The sequence below is a fragment of the Toxorhynchites rutilus genome, chromosome 3 (genome assembly GCF_029784135.1).
Source record: "Toxorhynchites rutilus septentrionalis strain SRP chromosome 3, ASM2978413v1, whole genome shotgun sequence".
In the NCBI taxonomy this organism is placed as follows: Eukaryota; Metazoa; Arthropoda; class Insecta; order Diptera; family Culicidae; genus Toxorhynchites; species Toxorhynchites rutilus.
This window is the reverse complement of record NC_073746.1, coordinates 298,123,853-298,149,850: the sequence shown is the minus strand read 5'-3', so window position 1 is coordinate 298,149,850 and position 25,998 is coordinate 298,123,853. Positions and strand designations below refer to the sequence as shown.

General features: G+C 39.3%; 2 protein-coding genes across 3 annotated transcripts in view; one reads left to right on the top strand and one right to left on the bottom strand.

Moving 5' to 3' along the window:
• The window catches only part of LOC129774863 (uncharacterized), a 34,284-nt gene extending 25,328 nt beyond the window's left edge, over window positions 1-8,956 (bottom strand). For both annotated transcript variants that reach the window (XM_055778893.1, XM_055778894.1), the window contains exon 1: window positions 8,562-8,956. In XM_055778893.1, the coding sequence (XP_055634868.1) occupies window positions 8,562-8,770 (209 nt within the window). In that variant the 5' untranslated portion in view covers window positions 8,771-8,956. The remainder of the gene's footprint in view (window positions 1-8,561) is intronic.
• Window positions 1-25,998, top strand: part of LOC129774864 (transport and Golgi organization protein 2) — a 116,765-nt gene that overhangs the window by 40,392 nt on the left and 50,375 nt on the right. The window lies entirely within an intron of this gene.

The following is a 25,998-nucleotide window of genomic DNA, read 5'->3' as shown; positions in this document are numbered from 1 at the left end:
AGAAAGCTTGGGATAAAACGTAAAAAACTGTCGATACTGAGGTCGTGCAGAACCCCATAGCTTGAGTTAAGGTGAATGTGTAAGCAAGCCTTTGTGAAGTATAGGTAAAACCATGTGTAAAAATAGAGAAATAGTGTTTGTGAGAGATGAGCAATTTGTTTCGTTTGTTTTGATCTTCGTACGTAAATAGATCAATTCACTTATCAGACTGTGTGGCGCTTCACTAACAAGAGTCTTAGAATACATTTGAAAAAAAATATCAATTCAATACTGAAGTTAAATGTATCAACAAGTTTTTCCGCACAGTAACTCGATAGTGATAATTCCCCAAAAATTTTCTTCGTTGATCGTATTGTTTTCACATACTCACGTTGGAAAGCCTTAACCCTTTTCTTCGTTGGCAATACAATTTTCTTAACCAATGTTCAAGTAGCAAAAACTTACATTATAGAACATAATAATTATATTGATATCAACACAATTTTATTATATTGATTTCCATGACATGAAACGCTATGACTCAGGAATAACATTTTATTGAGTGGTTTTTATAGCTGTTTCAATGATGTTGTCTGGCATCAGTGTCGAAAAAATAAAGATGTTTTCACCAATACAAACAAAACCATTGCGGGAAATTGAAAAATGAGAAGTTAACTTTCAGAGCACTAGCTCGAGTTTTACGACGTTTTCCACTATACATTGCAACGGCAGATGAAAATTTGATATTTGATGAGTAATCGATTAGATTTTGATTAATATTACTTGGTGGGAAGTGTGTGCAAACGATCATTTTCTTCTCACTGTTTCGCTAAATTATTGATTTTCGGGCGAGGGGTAAGGGAGGGAGATGAATGAAATGAGCGCCATTGTGACAGCCATATGTGGCTAGCTTCCACCTTCACCTTGAGGCCAAGGATCGTGCATTCGGATAAAAAGGCGAAAAAAATTAAATGAATGATGCCAAAACTAACTTTGTTTTTTTTTACTCCCTGGGAACGGTGATAATCGGATAAAAAGTCGAATTTTGAGAATGAATTTTGTGTGTGCGGATTTTAAACGGTACACCCTTTACAGATTCGAATTGAAACTTGTGCCGTAGGACCTCATAGTAGTTGATGCTCGATGAATCCCACCAAACACATAGCAAAATCTTGCTGACCGTCAATCTTGGCTCGACCACCTTTTGTACCGTTTTAATTTGTCTTAGTCGCGCTAACTTAAGAAATGGGGCAACTTGCAGCTGGAAATTCGATATTTGAATTAACTCGTGTGGTACCCACACATCTAACATCTTTTCGTATCCAGGGGTGACATTGCGCATTTCGAAACGAGTAACTCGTTTCGTGGTAATTTGAACTCGAATCGAATTTATTCTAGCATTATGTATCTTTTTCGAGTTATTATTTTCAATGTACTAGATTTCGAGCAAAATTTGTCTCGAAGAGAAATGTCAAATTTTTGGATTTGTAAACAAAGCAAACTTCACGGCTATTGCTAATATCAATGCCGAAAAACAAATTTAATTTGATATTATATTAGAATTGTGACTAAAAAGAAAAGATCGCCAAATGTTTTTTAACGATAGCGATAGTGAAGAAGAGAGCACGCTTATTCAACAGAGGCGAGGATTGAGGGATAAAAGTGTCTCGCGCTAAGCGAAAATGAGCGAGTTTGTCTTATATACGTTTTGGATATAAATGATAATAATTATTCTTTTGTTTCAAGTTTCGGATACAAACGTGTTCCAAACAACTTTCAGAAGCACTGCTTTCTCCTGCAGCTTTGAAATTAGAGGCCGTTTTGAATGTTCTGGCTTCTGGCCGACCAAATTAATGTAATAAAGGAGAAAACTTTTTACTTGGTGTGGCTCAACCAACAGTTTCATCAGTGTTCAATGAAATGATGCCATTTCTGGAAAGAAGCTAATGCGAAAAATGGATCGAATTGGATACAACATCGATTAATGAAACAAAGTAATATTTTTCGAATTCAAGATACCCGGTGTATTGATGGTACTCATATACCCATTCTAAGGACTACGGAAAATGAACAAATGTACTGCAATTTATTTCTTTGTGATTCCATAGTGCTGAAATAAAAGTGTTGTATTTATACTCACATACTTGTACAAATAGACGTCAAAACCAAAGGAAATGCAATTGAAATTTTCTTTGATGTAAGGTTTAGCATTAAACAACGTTCCACTAGCATTTTCCCATACGACGATCAACCATTTCTTGCGGAGACATTTGTTCTCGTTTCGAGTTGAAAAATGCTCGAACATAATGATACGTAATAGGCCGTATGAATAAAAACAAAATTCATCTTTACTTTACTTCATTCGAGCAGTCGAGCAGTGAGATTAAGTTTTTACTACGTTTGGTATGAATAAAAGAAACAACAAAGTATTTACTTTTCGAAAATGGATGTTTAGCTGATTTCATATGAATAAAACAGCATTCATCAAGTATTTACTTCGTAATTATCAAGTATGCTCATGAGCATACTTTGGATCTGAAAACACTTTCATTCGTTTTGATTTCATATCCTATTTATGTTTAATGCTGCTATCTTGCGCTTGAAGTTAAACAAGTTAACGGTCCGCATTGATGGCATTGAGCTTCGTTTACGAGTTTAGGGGAGCGTAAAAAAATTGATTGATTTTCAGGCGGAATGAACACGTTTTTAAAATTTAAATTATGAATGAAAAATAACCTTTCCGTACCAATTCGGCATTCTGTTTAAATGAAAAACACTTTTGTTTGCAGGTGGTGAAAAAATCTTGTATGATAATTGTTTTTGAAGACAACTTTATATTATAATGAAAAGTTTCAGTAATAATGTTGGAAATGTATAGACAAAGGGTTAAATAAAAGTCGGAAAAAAAGTGTTTTAAGTGATTAAATAACATGATGTGAACATTTTCATTCAAATTTTAACATTTGAAAACTGGCTTCGTGTCTTCTAATATGATAGGTATTACACTAACGAGATAGGGACCAAAACTATTGTCCCTAATTGAAAGTCGCCACCAGACGTCGACACTATTCCTTTTTCATCGCGAATTCACGCTTTGTCCAAAAAAAACGTTTTGAAACGGAACCTAAACAATCAGTTGACAGATGTTTGACAGAGTAAAAACTATGTTCGAATTCGAAATTGAATTAGTAAAGTAAACATTTATTCATACGGATTCAAGTAAATACTAGGAAAGTTTACTTTACTTGGAAACGGGCAGAATAAGTAAATACTTTTTTGACGTAGGACTACGTCTTTCATTTCTATACCGGGGTGTAAAATCAAAGTTTCGAAAACGAAAGCGTTACGTCGGAGACCGAGATTTTGAGCGTTAATAGCTCCTAAACAACTGAACGAAATGGTATGATAAACACTTCATTCGAAAGATAAAATGTCTACGCGTTCTATATTTGTTACTTTTTGATCCAAAAACTTGTTTCAATAGTCTTAAAATTGCTTTCAAAACAGGCTATTGAAATCACCAATCGGTATATAAGCGAGCGCTGCTCGGAAATCCACTCAGTTCTAATTGAACAGCGATTGGAGCATGTTGTCGCTGTTGTGGTGAAACTCTTCGTTTATCATGAGAGCGCGGATGAACGGTGTCACCAAGAGCCTGTTTGTGCACCCTAGGCCAGAAGGGAATCCATCAGGAGGAGAGTGATGCCACAAACGGTTCCCCGGGAAGACATCGCTACATACACATACACGCGCGGAATTCTTTCCGTTTGGATGCCATTCAGCATCGAGAAAGTTCCGGAAAGATCTAATCATTTCTGGAAAATAATCTGCCAGTTCCTCTGGGAATTTAAAAACACATTCATGTGAAAGAGTTTATTTTAATGTTTTCTATCCATGTAACACTGTTACCAAATACATTTGGTATTGTGATTTTTCAATCAATCGCAATTAACAGGATAGCTTCTGAAGATTATTCTTCCCCATCAGTAGGATATTTCCGTATCCAATATTGTATGCGCCCGCAATCGATTATTGCTCAGTCGCCGAAAGTTCCGAGCTCAGAGAGTTCATTCCCCTCTAGTTTGCCTTCCAAATTGCCATCGTAAACCACACCTTCTCTCGATTCAATCACACGCAAAAAGCATACTTAAGCGATATTCTGGTGGTGAGACACATTCATTTTTCGTGAGGACATCGACAAAACAACATCGTTGCCTAACGTGCTGGAGGAGGTGGCGGCGAAGGATCGACACATACACGCGCAGAATTCTTTCCGTTTGGATGCCATTCAGCATCGAGAAAGTTCCGGAAAGATCTAATCATTGCTGGAAAATAATCTGCCAGTTCCTCTGGGAATTCAAAAATACATTCATGTGAAAGAGTTTATTTGAATGTTTTCTATTCATGTAACACTGTGACCAAATATTTTTCAATCAAGTACTATTAACAGGTGGTTATCGAGTTAGTATTAACCACTGGTGGGCTTCCAGTATCGAGGAAAATGTGGAAATATCTAATCGTTGCTGGAAAATAATCTGCCAGTTCCCCTTGGAATTGAAAATTACATTCAAGCGAAAGAGTTTATTTTAATGTTTTCTATCCATAAAATATCCATATAATACATTTGGGTTTGTGATTTGTCAATCAAGTACAGTTAGCAGGTTAGCTTCTGAAGATTATTCTTCAGAACAAGGTTTTTCGTATCCTATATTGGATGCATAAAACCTTGTGCCTCCAACGTAACGCTCTCGTTTTCGAAGTCCCCCAAATATTCATTTATTCATTCATTCAGAATGGATTTAGATTCAACTTCAAACAAATGATCCCTAAATCAACGATAGTCCTCGTCACCCTTACGGTTATACCATAGATATAACCCACTTCCTGTTTTTATTCATATGACCTAATGTCAAACTTTACTGGAAACTCTGCTTCTGCCTTATTCATTTCGCTCGTTTCGAGCTCGCTTCGAGATTCATAATGGCAAGTGTTCGAAACGAACAAAAATCACTCGTTTCGAAATGCGAAATGCCACCCCAGTCTTATTCAACTGGTCCCAAAGAATATTTCTGTGCAATGTGTAGTTTACGAACAATCGACAGTGCGGTAGTGCTTAGATGAAGTGGCGCGTATTGGTTTTTACAGTATCGGAACTTCGAAAACAATATTCACTTCTTCTATCACCTGACTAGCGGTTTGGTCATTAGCCTGATAAAACTGTGAAATATGAAGGTGTCCAACTCTATGGCGCACACAAACGATACTGAGTCGAGTAATCACAGAACAGTGTTAAAGTATTGTTTTGTACGAATACGAATTCTAACGTTATCAACATGATCCGATCGCACTTCTACAATGCGATAGACTGTTTATTAGCGCAATCAATTGGAATATAATGGATTTATTGTTACTACACCTCATATTTATTTACAAACCCGATTTATTCGGTTTGGAGAAATTTCCGATGAACAGTATGAATCCTTCTGAAAACATATTCCTCTTTTTTTTTTATTAATTCGTTTATTTTTACAGGCTCAGTTACTTAAGTTTAAAGGAGCCGAATTCTTAAATATATTTTTAAAACTATATATATATATATATATATATATATATATATATATATATATATATATATATATATATATATATATAAACAATTTTCTTACATCTATGGTTAGTAAGGTGGAAAACCGATTACTCGCGGTGTACTCGAGTTTAGAAGGGTGACATATTTTTAGGAGAAGGATGGGATATAAGGAAATTGTAACAATGTTGATGAACACTCAATTCTTAAATCTATTCGTATATCTATAGTTTATTTACATTTCAACTTATTCTACTATTTATAGCAAGGGGACGAATTACCCGCAAAGGAAGGAAAGGAGGGTATAAGGATTTAGGGACAATCACACACGAAGATCTATAGCTTTAAGGAAAACATATATATGGGACATGTAATCAAGGTCTAACCGAGCCAACACATCTCTCACCGGCACATTGTGCTGTCTTCCTCGGGCCCGAAGGGAGTTTTCTAAATTCGATCTGGCGACCAGATACACCTCGCATGACCAAACAACGTGCTCGATGTCGTGATAACCTTGGCCACAAACGCAGAGATTGCTGCTGGCAAGATTGAAACGGAAGAGTAGTGCATCTAACGAACAGTGATTGGACATGAGTCGGGAGAAGGTGCGAATAAAGTCCCGACTCAAATCCAGACTTTTGAACCACGGTTTGAGGCTAACCTTTGGGATAATCGAGTGAAACCACCGGCCCAATTCATCTTCATTCCACTTGCGTTGCCAGTTAGCGATGGTATTTTTGCGAACTAAAGAATAAAATTCATTGAAGGCGATTTGACGCTGATATATATCGCCTTCAATTGCACCTACTTTTGCTAATGAGTCAGCCCTCTCATTACCCGGAATTGAGCAATGTGAAGGGACCCAGACAAAGGTAATGACATAACAGCGTCTGGATAAAGCACTCAAAATTTCTCGTATTCTCTCAAGGAAGTACGGCGAGTGCTTTTCCGGCCTCACTGAACGGATAGCTTCGACAGAGCTAAGACTATCCGTTACAATGTAATAGTGTTCAACAGGTCGTGAGGCGACGCTGTCCAGCGCCCAGTGTATCGCTGCCAATTCAGCAATATACACTGAGCAAGGATTCTGAAGACTGTGTGAGGTGCTAAAAAATTCGTTGAACACTCCAAATCCTGTGGACTCATTCATAGAGGACCCATCAGTAAAGTATATATTATCACAATTGATACGCCCATACTTTGCATTGAAGATTGTAGGAACGAACCCCAATCTAAGATAATCTGGATTTTCATGGATTTTCTCCTTCATGAACAGATCGAAATGTACAGAGGAATTGATGTAGTCAGGAAAACAAACACGGTTGGGAATATATATTCCTCTTAAATCAAGGAATTCTTGGAAAGTATTCAAAGTTTGAAATCAGCATTCCCACGCTCATTCGTACGGAATATTGGCATTTCACTGTTCAACAAAAATACAAACGAATGTTTGTAAACGTACTTTGAGATCGAAGTAGAAAGCATCCGATCCCATGAAAGAAAATGGGTACAGGTGCGTTTGGTTACTGCGAACCCTCAGCCGATTCAACAGGCACGCATAGTTTCAGAGTTTGGTGGGGCCGAAAACCAGTCACAACATCCGTCTAGTGGTTCGGTATTTCGGCACCGACCCGTCACATAACAGTGCATTGCACTCGACGCACCACCGATTTGAATACAATGAAACGTTTCGAAACCAATCCGTCCGTCCGTCCGAAAAAACGGCGCTTATCGACGCAACGCTGGTCAAAGCAGGTAAAAATTCAATTAGAAATAAACTCGTACACGCAGCGTGCGAAATCCGACAAAATTGAAAGTACTGCGGTTCCATCCGCGCGCGTCATCCTCTGCCGTCCCCACCGACGCCAGACCACTGACCAGCGCCAGTCGTGGCTGCCGTGATTTTGCTTGGTCACGTCCGAATTTGGGCCTCATGTAAAATTTGGACCGCCGGGTCAATGACCGCCCTTTTGTTTCATTGTGCTGCTGCTGCTGTTTTCCTTTTCACCTCTCACCGCCACCGCCGCCGCCGCTCAGCAGCTGGTCCGAGAGGAGACTGGTCATCTCGTCCAGTCAGCACGTATGCACCGTAAGATTAAGTAACCCAAAAAGCCAACGAACGGATGTATGTGGAAAGCCACAGCACACTTTTCGTCAATGTGTTGTTATTATTGCTGCTGCTGCTGCTGCTGCTGCTGTTGCTGTTACTGTTGAGGACGTCCCATTATTGTTGATGGTGGTAGTCGTGTTGATTATTTGGGTGCGTGAGCACATGTACGAGCCATTGCCAGCCAGTCAGTCGGCCAGTGTCTGGGAAAAGTGGGCTCCCACCAGAATTGGGTGCAAAATAAAACACGAAACCGGCTGTTGCGATGACGACGATGTGACAACTGACGTCCGTGTCCGAAAAATTATAGCGAATTAATAACAATTGCAATTATTTTGTTAGGGGTGTTCAAATCACAATCGATGATTGGTTGAAAAAAAAAAGAAATTCTTGAATTGTATTCCAAGCTATCAACACCCAATATTTCTTGGCACGAATTCGACAGGTGACAGATTGTATATCTGCTTCGTTGGTTGAATAATCATAAGAGGGATACTAAAAAAAACGATGCACGTCTCAGTATTATTCACGTATATTGGACCGAGTGTAACGTCCATAGACCGAATGTAATGGCCAATAATCGTACTAGTTGTTACTTTCCGTTGCCAGAGCCCGAATATAAACACACTTTTGCGTAAATTTGGCAAGCAACACTCACGTGCTTTTTTGATAACTTTTGTTTGCAAAAATAACTCTACTTATCTGCATTCTATACTACCAACTCCCCACTTTCATTCCGATGGACATTTTCAATAGCCGTATTTCCTACCGATAAGCGATGCCTACGAAAAACTCACACGAATCCGTTCGCACCTTTCTTATTTCGGTACATTCCAACCAGCGAAGTAAGCGAGCCAAAGTCACTTAAAACAAATCACACACGCTACTTACCCCTCGCCGTTATTGTTTCGGCAATCCTCGACGTCCTTTTCGTTCGGCGAAATCACGATTCGATACACATCGCCCGAGTAGCTATCTCCGTTGCGGGATCCACTGGAGATGTCGAACTTGGGTTCCTTCATCCCCCTAGCCCCCACATAGTCCTTTATGGCATCGATAATATTGTTCGGCAGCACCGACATCGTCCTGGATTTTTTCATGAACGTCCGCCCGCACACACTCACACACACAACACGGCACAGCACTACACTTGAAGGCACTTGTGGTGAACTTTTTGGCTATCTTTCGCGTGCTTGGCTTCTTCGCACTCGGGCTTTTTTTTTGCGGCCCCTTTCGATTCGATGCTATCCCCACGACTGCTGTGCACACTGTTCGGGCGGCTCGCGTTGCTCTACTGACTGAATTCGCGTGAATTCGCCGATATTAATATGTACAACAAACCAGTGGAATGCGATCGAGCGCCTCCACTGGCGGTGCGGCAGCCAGCAGCAGCCCGGTGTGTGAGAGTGTATGCGCTAATATATACGCACACCGAACTGAGAACCGTTCTCTCTTCCACTCATCGCGCAACCGGACGCGGTGGACCCGCGAGCAGATTAGATAAATGCATACGGCCCGACACAGCTTTTCGGGGATACGAAACGCATTGCTTACACTATGAAACACGCCGTTTGGTTTGCCGGCATGTAGCGGTGAGCTTTGGCAAGGAAAAAGTTCACAGCTATGTGGTAGCAAGCCTTGACAAATTGATTCAAGAAACATTTTCTTGGTGTGTTTATTAGATTGACATTAGGATTGAGCGATCCTGGATCGATTTTTTGAAAATCGATTTTTACCATTTCGATTTCCGATTTCTTGGATCAATTATTTGTACCGTTAAGTTGCTATTTACCGTGCATTTTAGCAAATTTGGTGTAACAGTTCGGCTGAAAAGTTTATAAGGTAACACAGTAAAACAATTTTTTTTTGCAAAATTCAATTTTATTATTCAACTAGCTGCCCCGACGAACTTCCTCCCGCCCAGAATAGATTTTTTTATTTGAATACTTTCAAACATCCACGTTTTCTTACTAAGTGAACGTTAGTGAGTCCAATCACTGAACTCTTCATTGATTCATTACCCTTTGACCTTTTACAATTTCCTTTTGCTATAAATTGTCTAGTACTTCTACAAAAATTCGTCCTTATAATCCTTATAGATTCTTCAAGCATTTGGAAATAACATGTTCCTCTGTTGCATGGAATACATGTTTGATACAGAGAATATTACAAAATAAAGACAGCTCAAATCGGACCATTCCTTCCTCGGGTTTAGGGCACACCAACACATTTGGCCTTCCATTTTTGTTTATATGGATAGAAGATATAGAAATGCGTTATTCCGTCTGAAAATCCTTTTCCACTTTCGAACAAAAATCAATTTCGTTAGCGCCAACATCAAATGGACTAACAACGCTTAGCTAATTGTAGAACATATGGGAATTCAATTTTCCGAATTTTCCGTTTTTTCTCTCCGCTATATTGATCTACGGGAAGAGACGAATACAACTAAATTTAGATGACTCAAATTGAACCATTCCTTCCTCGTGTTTTGCGCTTACCAACACATTTGGCCTTCCATTTTTATTTATAGAGATATAAGATATGGAAATGCGTTATTTCACCTGAAAATCCATTTCCACTTACGAACAAAGATCAATTTCGATAGCGCAAACATCGAATGGACTAAAAACGCTTATTATGATGTAATTTTCGAACATATGGGAATTCAATTTTCCATATTTTCCAACTTTCATTCAAGATTTTCCGAAAATTTTCCGATTTTTCTCTCCACTATATTGATCTACGGGAAGATACGAATACAACAAAATACAGGAGGCTAAAATCGGACCATCCCTTCTTCGGGTTTTCCGCTTACCAACAGATTTTGCCTTAAATTTTTATTTATATAGATAGATATAAGCTATGGAAACTTTATTTCGCCTGAAAACCCATTTCCACTTACGAACAAAGATCAATTTCGATAGCACAAATATCGAATGGACTAAAAACGCTTATTATGATGTAATTTTCAAACATGTGGGAATTCAATTTTCTATATTTTCCAATTTTCATTCAAGATTTTCCGAAAATTTTCCGATTTTTCTCTCCACTATATTGATCTACGGGAAGATACGAATACAACAAAATACAGGAGGCTAAAATCGGACCATCCCTTCTTCGGGTTTTCCGTTTACCAACAGATTTTGCCTTACATTTTTATTTATATAGATAGATATAAGCTATGGAAATGCGTTATTTCGCCTGAAAATCCATTTCCACTTACGAACAAAGATCAATTTCGATAGCGCAAACATCGAATGGACTAACAACGCTTATTATGATGTAATTTTCGAACATGTGGGAATTCAATTTTCCGAATTTTCCGACCTTCCTTCAGAATTTTCCTAAAAGTTTCCGATTTTTCTCTCCACTATATTGATCTACGGGAAGAGACGAATACAACAAAATACAGGAGGCTAAAATCGGACCATCCCTTCTTCGGGTTTTTCGCTTACAAACAGATTTTGCCTTAAATTTTTATTTATATAGATAGATAAGCTATGAAAATGCGTTATTTCGCTTGAAAATCCGTTTCCATTTAAGAACAAAGATCAATTTCGATAGCGCAAACATCAAATGGAATAACAACGCTTATTATGATGTAATTTTCGAACATGTGGGAATTAAATTTTCCGACCTTTCTTCAGAGTTTTCCGAAAATTTTCCTATTTTTCTCTCCACTATATTGATCTATGGGAAGAGACGAATACAGCAAAATAAAGAAGGCTAAAATCGGACCATCCCTTCTTCGGGTTTTCCGCTTACCAACAGATTTTGCCTTACATTTTTATTTATATAGATATAATTGCCTTCGAGGGCGATACAGCGATTATAGCAATCTTGCTACTTTTCGATATCATTTTTATAGTACTCTTTTGTACTCTCTTTTTTTCTCACAATAAGCCTCAGTTTCGGTAATCACTTCATCATCGCTCTTGAATTTCTTGCCAGCAAGCATTCTCTTCAGGTCTGCGAACAGAAAATAGTCGCTGGGGGTCAGATCTGGAGAACACGGTGGATGCGGAAGCAATTCGAAGCCCAATTCATGCAATTTTGCCATCGTTTTCATTGATTTGTGGATTTTCCATTTTTTTCACAATAACAAAAGTTGCTCCACTCTCAATGCTGTACCTCACGAACCAATCGACCGATTGCTGTCAAATTTTGACACGTATCCATCGAAAGATGGTGCTTTGTGATAGTCAAGTTGATTTTGGCAAGAGGCGCCATCTACACGTCAACCTTATGAACTTTTCAGCCGAACTGTTAACTTCAGTCTTTGATGTAATAACGAAATGATAACCGCACAACTAATACCATAGAATGCCTTCACCAAGTATGACAATTCTTAGAAAAATAAGAAATTTTAGGATTCTGATCAAAAATAAGTTGCTTTGAAGATATTTCTGGAACATCTGAAAAAATGAAAGTTATACAAAAAGAAGTATCAAATGCAACTCTGTTAAAATCTATTGTGAAATATTTTCTCAATATGAAAATCATTCAAATTTTGCAGTCAGGAATCTAGTTTCAACGCGTCCTTAATTTGACCGCCTTCTTAGTGGTTTCAGTTTTCATTTTTCTTTTCTTATCCCGCTGATTTCTGTCTCTTCGCCACTGCCTCTGATTCCTTGATAGCTCGTTTTTGCTCGGCAAAGTTCAAAATTATCAGTGTTTATCGTGTTTGGTATCAAAATTCATGTTTTCGGATACGCAGAGTTCATTTTTGGACTCGGTTTCACCAAAAAACAAAAAAAAAACAGAGGAAAAAAATTATTTTTCGAGCCATCGGTTAACTTTGAAAAATAATAACTCAAAAACGAAAAAAACGCCTCTCTGGTTTCGACACACATTATGTGAAAAATCCTCAGCTTTTCAGAAAAAAATATGAAAAAATATAGCGCACTTGGTCTCGAGACTATGAAAACAATAAAAAACAAATACAATCAATTATAATGAGAACAGATTTCGTGTAGTGTAGTGTAGCAGGTGTAGTATTTTTTCAGAAAAGGTGATTTGCTTGAATTTGATATGTCGATCATCTGAATCGGTTTAGTTGTTCAAAAGTTATGAATATTTGAAAAAAGTCATTTTTGGAAAGAAGAGTTGATTTTTTGGACAACCCTAAAATGGAAATGGTCACCCTACTAAAAAAAAAAAAAAAAAAAAAAGGGGCCAATGTTTTGCGATAAAGAACAAAACTACCACTTTTTACGAAAATCTGAGAACCACTATATCGGTTTGGCATGGAATGGCTGATTTCGGGTTAATATTGAGAAAAATCTAGAAGGACACTTTGAGGAACACTTTTATTAAAAAAGTTTTGCGGGGAAATGCGGGCCAAGTTTCATAAGTCCATCCGAAGCAAAATTAAACTTCCAAAATAGTACTTACTTTGTGTGGAGTTAACACATACTACAACCAACCGAATTTTGAAACTGACAACAAATTCAAATTCTCCGTTAAAAATGTTTCAAGAAACATAATGAACCAAAAAAATTCGAAACTGGTATCTTATCGCGTTGCCAGAGCAATGATGCGAGCGCGGAATGGGGTGAAACACGTGATCCTAGATACCTTGAACATCCTAGAATAAGGGACTGTAAGATTTTTGTGTTTTTATGCAACTTCAGTTTTTGGGTTTTGGTCGCCTAATATTTCTCAGGGACCACTGTGCGGCAGTGTGCTCCGTCGGAGTGCTACTGCTGAACGGAGCACTGCGCCGAAAAGTAACGCCCGCAGAAACCATCTTTGTCAAACACTGAGCTTAGACGTATGAATAAACGCTGCAACGCTGCCTATAAGGTTTACCGAAGAAATCATACACCAACGAACAAAGCGTCGTTCCAATTCGCCTGCCGTCAATATAGAAGCCTGAATTGTCAACTCTATCATAAGCATGTTTTTATAACGGAACAAAATTTGAAGCACTATCCAAAAAGTTCCTGGAATTTTGTGAAATTTGAGCGCAAAGAGTCTACATTACCTTCGGCAATGTATTTCGATGAACGACTGGCTTGCAGTTCTTCGCATAAATATTTGCATTGAAAAAATGGACTTTATTGTTTCTTGTTTATTGTTTGGATAAAAACTTAACAATAAAACATTGAAACACAACATTAAACACATCGGATTTCACAATTCTGTTTTTGAAGCGTAGTGATGGTTCTCCAAAAACAAAAAAAAACTGCTCTACTGACGAAAACGTACGGATCATTCCCGAGATCGGCTCATGTTGCCCAAACGATGATCGATGTGGAAGCGGTTGCAGCAAATACGAGGATCGTAGAATTCTGCTGGGAGCACGAAAATTCACCATCTCGAGCAGGTGAGGCGCATCAATTTCACCACAAAGAAGCTTGACAATGAAAGTAGCTTGTTGAATACGCCGTCGTCTCTCAAGTGTATCCAGATTCAGCAAGCGACATCTGGCTACATATGGTGGCAGGTTCCGGGGATCACGCCAAGGCAGATGCCTGAGCGCTCTTCGAATAAAACATTTTTGAATCCGCTCAATCCTGATGCTCCACATATACAAGGTGCGGCAGCATAACTTCCTTTTTTCAAAACTCAATAAAAACTATTGTATGCATCGGAAAATATTTATTAATTTTTTATAATGTAGGTACACGTCTAAAGTTTTTATTTACATTGTTTTGTAGATCAAATCTGTTAGGTTACGTCCCCCATTCTCCATACACTGCGTAAACCGATTTCTGGCATTTGTCATGACTCTTGTTAGCATAGCAGATGTTATGTTGGCAATTTCTACTTGGATGTTGGTCTTCAAATTTTGTAGGGTTCTTGGACACGGGATTTCAAAAAACCCCATAGAAAAAAATCACAAGGGTACAGATCGGGAGAGCGTGCCGGCCATTCCAAATCGCCTCTAATTGAGATAAGGCGCTCTGGAAAGTGTTCCCTCAAAACAGCCATCGATGCTCTTGAAGTGTGTGCTATTGCACCCTCTTGTTGGAACCAAGTGTCCCCCAAATCCAAATTTTCTAGCCATGGGAAAAAAAATTGTAGCATGTTTACATACCGGTCCGAATTCACTGTCACTGTAACCTCATTTTCCTCAAAAAAAAACAGGGACCAATAATTCCAGACGAGGAAATTGCACACCATACTGTGACTTTGGGTGAATGCAAAGGCTTTTGATGCAATTCTCGAGGGTTGGTGTCAACCGAACATCCGCTTGAAAAGTAAGCCTCAACAGCAAAGGCACGCTCCTCACTATTCTAAAGCATGATGGTGAATGAACCGTGTCGGGACAAAACTTTACAGTATCCCCTCTTGAACGAGACCACTAGCGCTCCGCTATGACATCAACTAACTGAGTGGCTTCTTCTTCTTCAATGGCACTAACGTTCCTAGAGGAACTTCGCCGTCTCAACGTAGTATTACTTGCGTCATTTTTATTAGTACTTAGTTGAGATTTCTATGCCAAATAACACGCCTTGAATGCATTCTGAGTGGCAAGCTCTAGAATACGCGTGATCACAGTGCAAGTCGGAGGAAATTTCTTTGACGAAAAATTCCCCCGACCAGAACGGGAATCGAACCCGAACACCCGGCATGTTAGTTATGACGCTAACCACTCGGCCAAGGGAGCACAAACTGAGTGGCGCGCATTTCCATACTACCGATGCAGTCTCGAGAATCGGTCGAACAAGAGAATAGTACAGCGATTTCAGGCAATAGGAATCAGTGAAGTCCCTAGAGATTCTCGATATGAATCCAAGCTGACGATTTTTTTTATTCTTTATTTGAGAGGTTTTCAGCCTCCTGGGCTGGTTCGCCTCAAGCTGACGATTAACCTTAGTGATCAATGCAGATCGGTGTGCATCGAATGTGAGCTTATGATCGAGAACAACGCCTAAGTCGTTAGCCTGACTGACTCTCTCTAAAATGAAATTTTCGATCGTGTAGTTGAATATTCACTTGGCGATGCTTATGGTTAGTTTATTCAAGTGGCACCAACTGACGAACTGGTCAAGCAAGCTCTGTAGTTGACGACAATCCTCAAGAGTTCTGATAGCCAAATAAATCTTTAAGTCGTCTGCGTAGATCGACACACAGCCGGATGCTAGACACATCATTGCAGAATATCGCGAACAGCAGTGGCCCTAGATGACTTGTGGAACTCCCGAACGAACAGCAAACGGAGACGAAGTGTGATATTAGAGCTTAACACGGAGCGTTCTTCCAGAAAGGTATGACCTCATCCAGTTGATGCATCCATCAGAAGCACCAAAACGGGATATTTTTCTCAGCAGGATGCGGTGATCAATTCGGACGAAAGCGGTTTTTATTTTGGTGTAAATAGCATCAACCTGAGCACGTTCTTCTAGGCGGTTGACACAGAACGATGAGAACTCGAGAAGACTGGTGCTTACCGAGCGTCCTGGCATAAAACCATGTTGTACTGGTGAGATATAGCTCTTGACTTCGAAGAAGACAACATCGTTTACAATCATCTCAAATAGCTTAGAAGCGACAGATAAGCTGGTTATCCCGCGATAGTTGCTCACGTTACACTTGTCTTCTTTTTTGGATACGGGAAACACAAATGAGTGCTTCCACACATTCGGAAAGACTCCTTGATCCAGCGAAGCTGTGTATATGCGGGAGAGTGGTGACGCCAAAGCTGAAGCACAGCGGAAAATTTTTTTTGCTGGAATTCCATCTGAGTCAGGAACTGTTGAACGTTTCAACTTTTTTACGGACTTCTCTACCATCTGTTGAGTAACAACGGATGACCGCAAGTCTATTGAATACTCTGGAACGTTAGCAGCAGCCCTCTCGGCTTCAGATGAGGTGGCTGCATAAGCAACAAACACTGAAGCAAAATGTTTAGAAAACAAATCACACGTTTCCGGGACAGATAACGACTCCTAATCACCCAAAAACATCTTAGATGTCTGTATGTCTGTAGTTTTACGTTTGGAATGGACAAAATTCCAGAAACTCCTTGGATTCCTACGTAAGTTTGTCTGCACACGAAGCACATATGATAAGCATTAAGGCTGCGGTATGCATTGCTCGCAAGTTGAAAGTTATGCTTAGTTTCAACAGTTCGTCGACGTCGCAGTTTGCGTTGACAAGAATTTTTGTTGCGCCGTAAGACGCGAAGAAGTAGAGTGCTTCATGCTGGTGACATTATAGGTTTTTTTTTCCGTGGAGTATTCGTTACGAGCCAGCTGCAAACGATTTCGCAAAAACGTGTCGCCATGCCCTTAACGTCCTGGCCAAGGACACTTCAACTGTAGCTACTCAAATTCAAATTCAAATTCGGTCGGGTGGTATGTATACTACGCAAAGTGACAACCATTTTCCATGTATTGTAGTAGCGACACGAATTTGTTCCAGAGAACCTCCGTTACTCGTATGAACTGCTACAGCAGTGAAGCGACTAGCTACAGCGATGAGAACTCCACCAAATCTAGGCTTATCACTGTTGGAAGGGCTTCGGTCGCAGCGAAAAACATTGAACTCAACTCCAAACAGCTGCAGGGAGTTGATGCTGTCGTCAATTCCGGTTTCAGTCAACATAATGACGTCGTAATTGCAATCGCCTACTGCCTCATAGAGATCGTCATTTTTCGTCCTTACGTTCGCTTACGTCGCTTACGTAAGTTCTGGTAGTATAACCAAATGGCATTGGTAGATGGGCTGCCGTCCACGCTAGAAACCAAAGGCAGGTCAGGTCGGCTTACTAAGGGGGTATTCGGATGGTGATAAAAAACTAAGAGTTTGAGTTTGATAAATATCCCATAATTATATTAGCTTACTTGCAAACAAAATTCTACGCTCTTCCGAGCGGTAGATCTTATGCTTCGATGGGACGCAGCTGGGGGACGTTGGGCGGGTTCGCCGACTTGGGTACCACATCGATATTCAGCCGCTCCATCTCCTCTAATGATCGCTTCGAGTAGTGGACCGACGCCAGATCCGGCCAGAACACCGCGTCTTCGCCCTCATGGTATTTCTTGATGAATGACGCAGCTTCCGGCAGGCACTTCATACTATAAATTTCCCCGTTCACGACCAGTTCGGAGCTAAAGAAGAGCGGCTTTGACATCTCCTTCTCGCTGATTGTCAGCCACAGCAGCACCCTCTTGGGGAACTTTGTGTGTGGAAATAACCTCACTTCGGAGCTCGCTTCGTTCGTGGGGGAAGTAAAATACGAAGTGCCCTACCCGTCGTTGTCATCCAGGGTGAGATAGGTCTCGTCGTCCATCACCACCACCACGTCGTCATTAGCCGGGAAAATCGACTTGACCATCTTATTCAGGCGCTGCCGCTGCGTCATTGGATGGAACTTCCGCTTCCTGACATGTTTGTCCATGTTCGCCAGGTACTTTTTCACTGTTTGGCCGGTTGCAGCGACCTCTCGGCCAGACGCACGTAGCGATGTAGCCACTTTTCCCTCGATCTGTGTAGGCAAACGCATGAAAAGTCCTCCTACGCAAAAAATTCGAAATACAGCGCGGACTCAAATATATCTTCTTCTTCTTGGATATCACTAACGTTCCCAGTGGAACTTTTGCCTTCTCAACATAGTATTACTTGCGTAATTTTTATTAGTAGTACTAAATTGTGATTTCTATGCCGAATAACACGCCTTGAATGTATTCTGGAGTGGCAAGCTCTAGAATACGCGTGGGCACAGTGCAAGTCGGAAGAATTTTCTTTGACGAAAAATCGCCCGGCCCCAACGGCAATCGAACGCGAACCCCCGGCATGATAATGTAGGACGCTAACCACTCGGCCACGGGAGCACTGGACTCAAATATATACAGTTTTTGATTTCTTTTCACTGCATATAATCGAATCCTGTAAATAATCGAGTCAAAAAAAAAAGTTTTTTATTTGTTTTTCGTTTTTTGAAAATAAAAGAGGAATTTGATTTTTGATTCATCCCCTCAAGTCAGTAAACACCTTTTTCACATGAAAAAAGTAAGTTTATCCAGATTATTTCAGGACGTTATAGACGATCTTTTTTGATGAAAAAAAAATCCTCCTACGCATATGTTCGAATTTCAACAATGATAGAGCTATAGAACTTTTTTTTTTGTTTCGGACTCTGTTGCCTCAAACTGGCTCTACATTGAAAAGTACGCTACGGAAGGCGATTCTGATACTTTCATTTGAAAGACGAGAAAATTTAGTACAGGATATAGTAGTGGAACATCCAAAATCATGAATTTTTATAACATTTTGGAAGTGAAAAACTTAAAAGTTAGTAATTTTTAATGTGTTATTATTAATGTCATTTTTTATTAAACTAGATAGTTTCTATCAATTAGCTTTCTAACCGCTCTACAATTTTTTCTTTGACACCCAACTTCTATCTTTTTTAATTTAACTGCAATATCGATATAAACAATTCCTGGTGAAAATTCGAACAACAACTCAAAAAATCACGATTTTTACCGCACTGTACATGAATTAGCCACTTAAATTACACCTTAACGTTGTAAGGTCACATTTCTTCTTCAAATGAGTCATATTTAAAAGATAATTTTTTTTTTTCAAATTTTATATAATCGAATTACATATAATCGAGTCTGACCTGTAGTTGAATTTTAGGTTAATAACAATTCCATTATTATACTCATCCACTCACACACTAACAAGGAAAAGTTTCAGGAATCTTTAAAAATATTCATAAATTCATTCATTCATTCATTCATTAAGAATATTCCTTCATGCACATATGCAATTTCTCCCAGTTCATATTTGCAAATAAAGAGCCGAATATCCGAAAATTCGGCCTAGAAGCTTGCCGGATATCCGGCATCCGGTATCCGGCCAAACTATTTTCCGTTTCATCACTTGTTTGTAATAATTTATTGAAGTAATTTCCAAATTGCAACAATCTTTTAATTGTTTTAGAACATTATAACATTTTGACTAAAATAATAAGAATAATCAGGATATACATAATTTGCTCTACATTGTCCGAAGATTCCATTAGTGGATTTTTTTTTTCGCAAAATTGACATTCCGATCGAACCAGGAAGATAATCAAATGGTCAATTACGTCGATTGTGAACTACGCATTATGAAATTCGCGGCGAGGCATCTCGAAAAAACAACTCGACAGCACATTTGGAATGAAAATATGCTAATCGATCGGAACCGGTTTTGAAATGCATCCTAGAGCAAAAAAAAAGGAAACAAATAAAAAAAAGATCGGTAAAGCGCCATACTCTCTCGCCATTCCCACGAAAAGCTAACGCACCGAGCGCGCGCGCGCGGGAAAGAAGCGCGTAAAATCTTAGAATCATGAACGAAACGAGCGCACGAACGGGAGGAACGAAACAAAACAAGGCGACCTTGAACATTACGCTATAAACGACGCGCGCGATCTTCCGATCCACCCAACCCGCCTTGCGGTCGAAAACACCCATCCGCGCTTTTGCCAATCGCTCTTTGTCTATCCCTCTCTCTTCGTTCTCTCTCTCTCGCTGTTAGCGAAGCAAGCGGTGTGTTTTGTATACATATCAAAGCCCGTGCCCGAGCGGAATGAACCGCACTGACATATTTATCATCGCTTACTGCTTTGTACACATTTTCATAATAAAAGATGCGCGCATGTACAAACCCAAACAGATTAGTCAAACTCGTGCTCTGCACTCTTTTCCACTCACACATGCACAAGCCACGCTAGGGATATTCTCTGGTGAGTTACCGCCTCAAACGGATAATTTGTAAGCTACGCATACACACAGTATCGCGGTGCCACAGCGATGTTTTTTGGAACGATTTTTTTGAAATGTCAAATGTGACTCCAACAACATTTTGGCTCCAAACGCATCGCAATGCATCTTTAATTTCGTGCGCTCTTTCTTCCTCTCCATTCCCAAAAAGTGTTAGCTGATGTCATCGGTAACGAAATTAATGTCGATGAATATTCATTGCAAACAAGCGCGGAAGCATATCGTTTGTGCCGAAAAATATGAACACAAAAATGGTTACAATGAATTTGTTAGCTACACTCGTTAGCTGATACCGGTATATACGAGTATTACCGAACTAGTAAAAATTCGCCTCAACCACCCGGTCCATTGTACACAAACGTGATTTTCGAAGATCTCTCTAGAGAGAAAACCCCAACATCCCGCTCTCGACATTAATGCCGCATTAGTTACATCGATTCGTTTTGTAACTGGGCTGAGTAAATAGCAATTGTCTCGGTGAAGCACCATTCGGTGGGTGTAAAGGTCGCATTATTTATTCTCACGCGCTTACCCAAGAGTGGAACAAAACTAGATGTGATGACGCCGCCGATGCTGCTGCTGCTGCTCATGTATCGACTAGCATTGCATTGTACAGCCTGAACCCCCTTCAGGTCATTCACATTTATTTATTTTTTACAGTTGTTTTGGCATTGAACGGGTATGCTAATTTGCCGGCACCCGCGAGCCGCCTCCGCCGCCGCCGTTGCCACTAGTTGTACCGCGATGATGGCTTCTAGACGCGCTCATCCACCTTTGCTTTCTAAGCTAGAGTCGGTCCAGCGCGGATAAAGGCTTAGTCACATTAATCCGCCCTGTAGCGGTAGGACGAAAGTGTAACGGTTTCTTGCGTGGATTTGATTGTTTTGATTTGAGTTGACATGTGACTATTGTTGTAACCCTCCAATTTCTCCAATTTATTCTTTCACGAGTGAAGCTTCGCTCCATTGTTCACGAAAACAGAAATAGGTTGTCCTATTCTCGTTTAACACGTTGAGCTCCGTTCTTGCTGCGCTCGCCACTAAACCTAAGCCCGCCTTAAGAGCGCTTGTTCAATATCAGTGTCCATCCCAGTCCCCATAGATAATTATTGTATAAAAAAAAAATAGTCAGATATTCGACTAGAAAGCAGCCACATTATGTAATACAGATCGGACTCGATTATTCGGGATTCGATTATCCGGAATTTTAAACTCGATTATCCTGTATTTTATTTGGATTTTCGGAAATTTTGAATAATTTGTATAATAATTCTATATTGAATAGCTGATATGGGGTGGATAATTTATGAAAAAAGTTAAATGTGGGTTATTTATGAAAAATGCAAATCCAAGATGGTGGCCACTACAAAATGGCGGATAACATATTTTATCAGAACCCCATCAATATGGGTATCAAATGAACTTGACTAGTAGAACACAGTTATTTATGAAAAATGTAAATCCAAGATGGCTGCCACTACAAAATGGCGGATTACATATTTTCTCAGAACCTTATCAATATGGGTATCAAATGAAAGGGCTTGACTAGTAGAATAGAGTTATTTATGAAATATGCAAATCCAGGATGGCGACCACTACAAAATGGCGGATTTCATATTTTCTCAGAACCCCATCAGTATGGGTATCAAATGAAAGGGCTTGACTGGTAGAACATAGCAGATAATAAAAAATCCAATTCCAAGATGGCCACAGTCCCCATACAACTAATTACTTTTTTAATGGTTTCATTCAGCTTAACCTGTTTCTATGTATGTTTGAATGTTTGTAGGGTTGTCCCACATTAATTAAAAATTAACCCCGTTCCTGTTGAATGATTGATCCGAAATTTGGAACATACAGGAAAACTTCGATATAATGTACCCCCGTTATAACGTACCCTCGATATGACGTCACTCGATATAACGTACATTTTACCTCGATATAACGTACACATTTCCAAATTGTAAAGGAAATTTTTTTTCAATATTTTTTTTCTGATAGAACAATGAATTATCTGTATTGTGATGCTAAAACAAGTTTTGTACCTTCAACCAATCCCGAAATACAGCTGGTTTTGTGATTCCGGATTCTAAATGAATCAAGCTTTAATCAACAGTACGAAGGGAAACATCATGAGAAAGGCTGGCTTCGTCTTCTGATTGAAGTTATTCATCAACTGTACTAAAACAGCAACACAATAATGTATTATAGACTACGTTTGTGAGTACTTCATTGTGCTTCGATATAGCGTACAATTCGATACAACGTACAATTTTGAAAGTGAAATGTACGTTATATCGAAGATTACCTGTACATTTAATTCTACTGTCGTTATAAAACTGCGTATTTCATGATCTTGAAAAATTCAATTCGGCCGCCGCTAAAAAATGGCTGAATGGCTTGATTTGGAGAATATACTACACACTACACACAATGAACAACATAAATTCGAATAGGTCGCTGCCACAAAATGGTCGACTATGTAGTTTTTGCAATCCCCTCAATATTGGTATCAAATGAAATTATTTGACTAATAGAATACAGTATATCATCAAAATATTCCGAAGAATGTTAGGCAAGAAATAAAAAAATAAAAAAAAATCTTTTTAATGGTTTTAATGGAGAGAAGTATACTAATGATACAGATAATTTACTAAAACCTAGAAAATAAAACAAGTAAAAATTGTTTTTAAGGTAAACGGTTTAATGTACTAAAAGCTAGAAAATAATTAGACAAAAAAAAAGTAGCAGTTAGTAGTTATCACATCCCTTCCTTCATTAATCTAGGGCAATGATGAGACTAGAATAAAATCGTGGGCATATGATGAAACAACTAACTGTGGATAATGGAAATCCAACGTTTATTTCTTACCTAATTTTCTTGTACTGTATTCTATTAGTCAAATCATTTCATTTGATACCGATATTGAGGGGATTGCAAAAAACTTTTTGAATCTATGTTATTTACTATGTTTCGTGTTCTCCAAGTCAAATCATTTAGCCATTTTTTAACGACGGCCAAATTGAATTTTTCAAGATCATGGAATACGCAGTTTTATAATGACAGTAGAATTGAATGTATGTTCCAAATTTCAGATCAATCAGTCAACAGGAACGGGGTCAATTTTCTATTAATGTGGGACAACCCTACAAACATTCAAACATACATAGAAAGAGGTCAAGTAGAATGAAACCATTTACAAAGTAATTAGTTGTTTGGGGACTGCGGCCATCTTGGAATTGGATTTTTCATAATCTGCTATGTTCTACTAGTCGAGAACTTTCTTTCGATACCCATATTAATGAGGTTTTGAAGAAAAAATATATATGGCACCATTTTGGATTTGCATTTTTCATAAATAACTGTGTACTACTAGTCAATCCCTTTCATTTGATATACATATTGATGGGGTTCTGAGAAAATTTGTAATTCGCCATTTTGTAGCGGTCGCCATCTTGGATTTTCAAGATCATGGAATACGCAGTTTTATAATGACACCAGAGATAAAGATGTATTCCAAATTTCAGATCAAACGGTCAACAGGAAGATGGTTAAATTTCTATTAATGTGGTACAGCGCTACGGACAAAGTTACAAAGTTACAAAGTCACAAACATACAAACGGGTCAACCTAGATAAAACCGCTTAATAAATAAGTGCAAATCATAATTATATTACGTTTACCGAGAGAAAATTCGTTTTTTCTATGACTCGGTTATCCGGAGGATTCGATTATCCGGAGTGAAAAAAATCAATACTCCGGATAATCGAGTCCGACCTGTATATCCGAAAATTAGGCCATATATTTTTTTTATTTTCTTACTTCGTGAATGTCAGTCGCAATGATCAACGTTCTCTCAATAAAAAGCTCATTGTCGGTCCCTAGTTTTCTAAGCGGGGCTCAGCAGTGCGGTCTATGGAATGTTTATGATAAAGTTTAATTTTTGGTTATTGAAGCACTTTCCCGATTTCCCAAAAGATATTAAAGGGTGTGTCACATCAAATTGCATCACGGAAAAAACGCTGTAGAAATTTAATTTTTAGGAATTATATCTTCAGCTTTCGCTTCTAATCAGATAAGAGTGTATAGATCACGTTGGCCATGCTTCACTGTCAATTTTTCGTAAATTTGGAAAAATGTAGTCGAACGAAAAAGAGCGTCGTGAATTAATCCTGCGCACTCATTTCGAGAATCCGGAGTTGTCACATCGGGACATCGGTAAGATGCTGGGAATCGTCCAATCCACGTTCAGCAGAGTACTAAAACGATACTTCGAGAACCTAACCATCGACCAGAAGGTGAAGAACGGCAAAAATGGATGCTCCGTCAGTGAAAAAGATCACAAGCGCGTAGTTAAGCAGTTTAGACGTGATCCGAGAAGTTCGGTCCGGGATGTCGCCAATAAGCTGAATTTGTCAAGTTCATTCGTCCAGCGGACCAAACAGCTTCTAACCGCGACGAAAGGCAAAACATGGTGGGGAAGACGTGAGCCAGGAAGCTGTACACCGAAATGCTGACGAAGCCACATTGCCTGGTAATGGACGACGAAACCTACAAAACGGACTTTCGTCAGCTGCCGGGCCTGTTGTTCTGCTCCGGAGGAGATTCGCAAGCAGAAACTATCCAAGTTTGCCAAAAAGTACATGGTGTGGCAAGCGATCTGCTCTTGCGGAAAGCGGAGCGCCCCCTTCAGATGACCGGCACGGTAAACGGGCAGGTTTACCTTAAGGAGTGCCTACAGAAGCGCACACTACCACTATTGAAGCAGCACGAGGGCCCGACCATCTTCTGGCCGAATCTCGCTTCGTGCCACTATTCAAAGGACGTGTTGGAGTGGTACGAAGCCAACGGGGTCACCTTCGTGCCAAAGGAAATGAACCCGCCCAACGCGCCGGAGCTTCGCCCAATAGAAAAATATTGGGCGATTATGAAGCAGGCCCTCCGGAAGAACCCAAAAGTTGTCAAATCGGAGGCGGACTTCAAGAGAAAATGGATTTCTGTTCAAAAAAAACTACAACCTGACGTTGTACAGAACCTTATGGACGGGGTAAAGAGGAAGGTGCGAGCATACGGGCTTGGGCTCGAAGTATGAATAAAAAGAAAATGCCAAGAGTTGTTTAATAGTTTTTATTTTACTGTTTAAAATTTTCAAACGGATCGTTCTACTGGGCGAATTTCTACAGCGTTTTTTCCGTGATGCAATTTGATGTGACACACCCTTTATTGATCATTTTTCTAGAGATGATCACTGTTCCGAACAAATGGAAGGAATGTACTCAACACACAATTATAAGCTATTATCAAACTGGTCAGCCGAATAATGGTCGAACAATAGCATTAGGTGCTTAATAAAACGATATGCTGAACTATACGTTGTTATAAACGATTATCCAGACCAAATTGAAGCATTTATAAATGGTTGAAATATTAGGTTGGGAAAAAAGTTATCGGTTATTTCTGGGTGAAATTCAAATTATTTTTAATATGCTTCGGATTGCTCGATTTGGGTCAACTATGCACCGTTTAGTTGTGAAATTTGTTCTAAAGGTAGCTTCATAATGTCTCTATCATAGAAGTCTTAGTCCTTATTAGCGAAA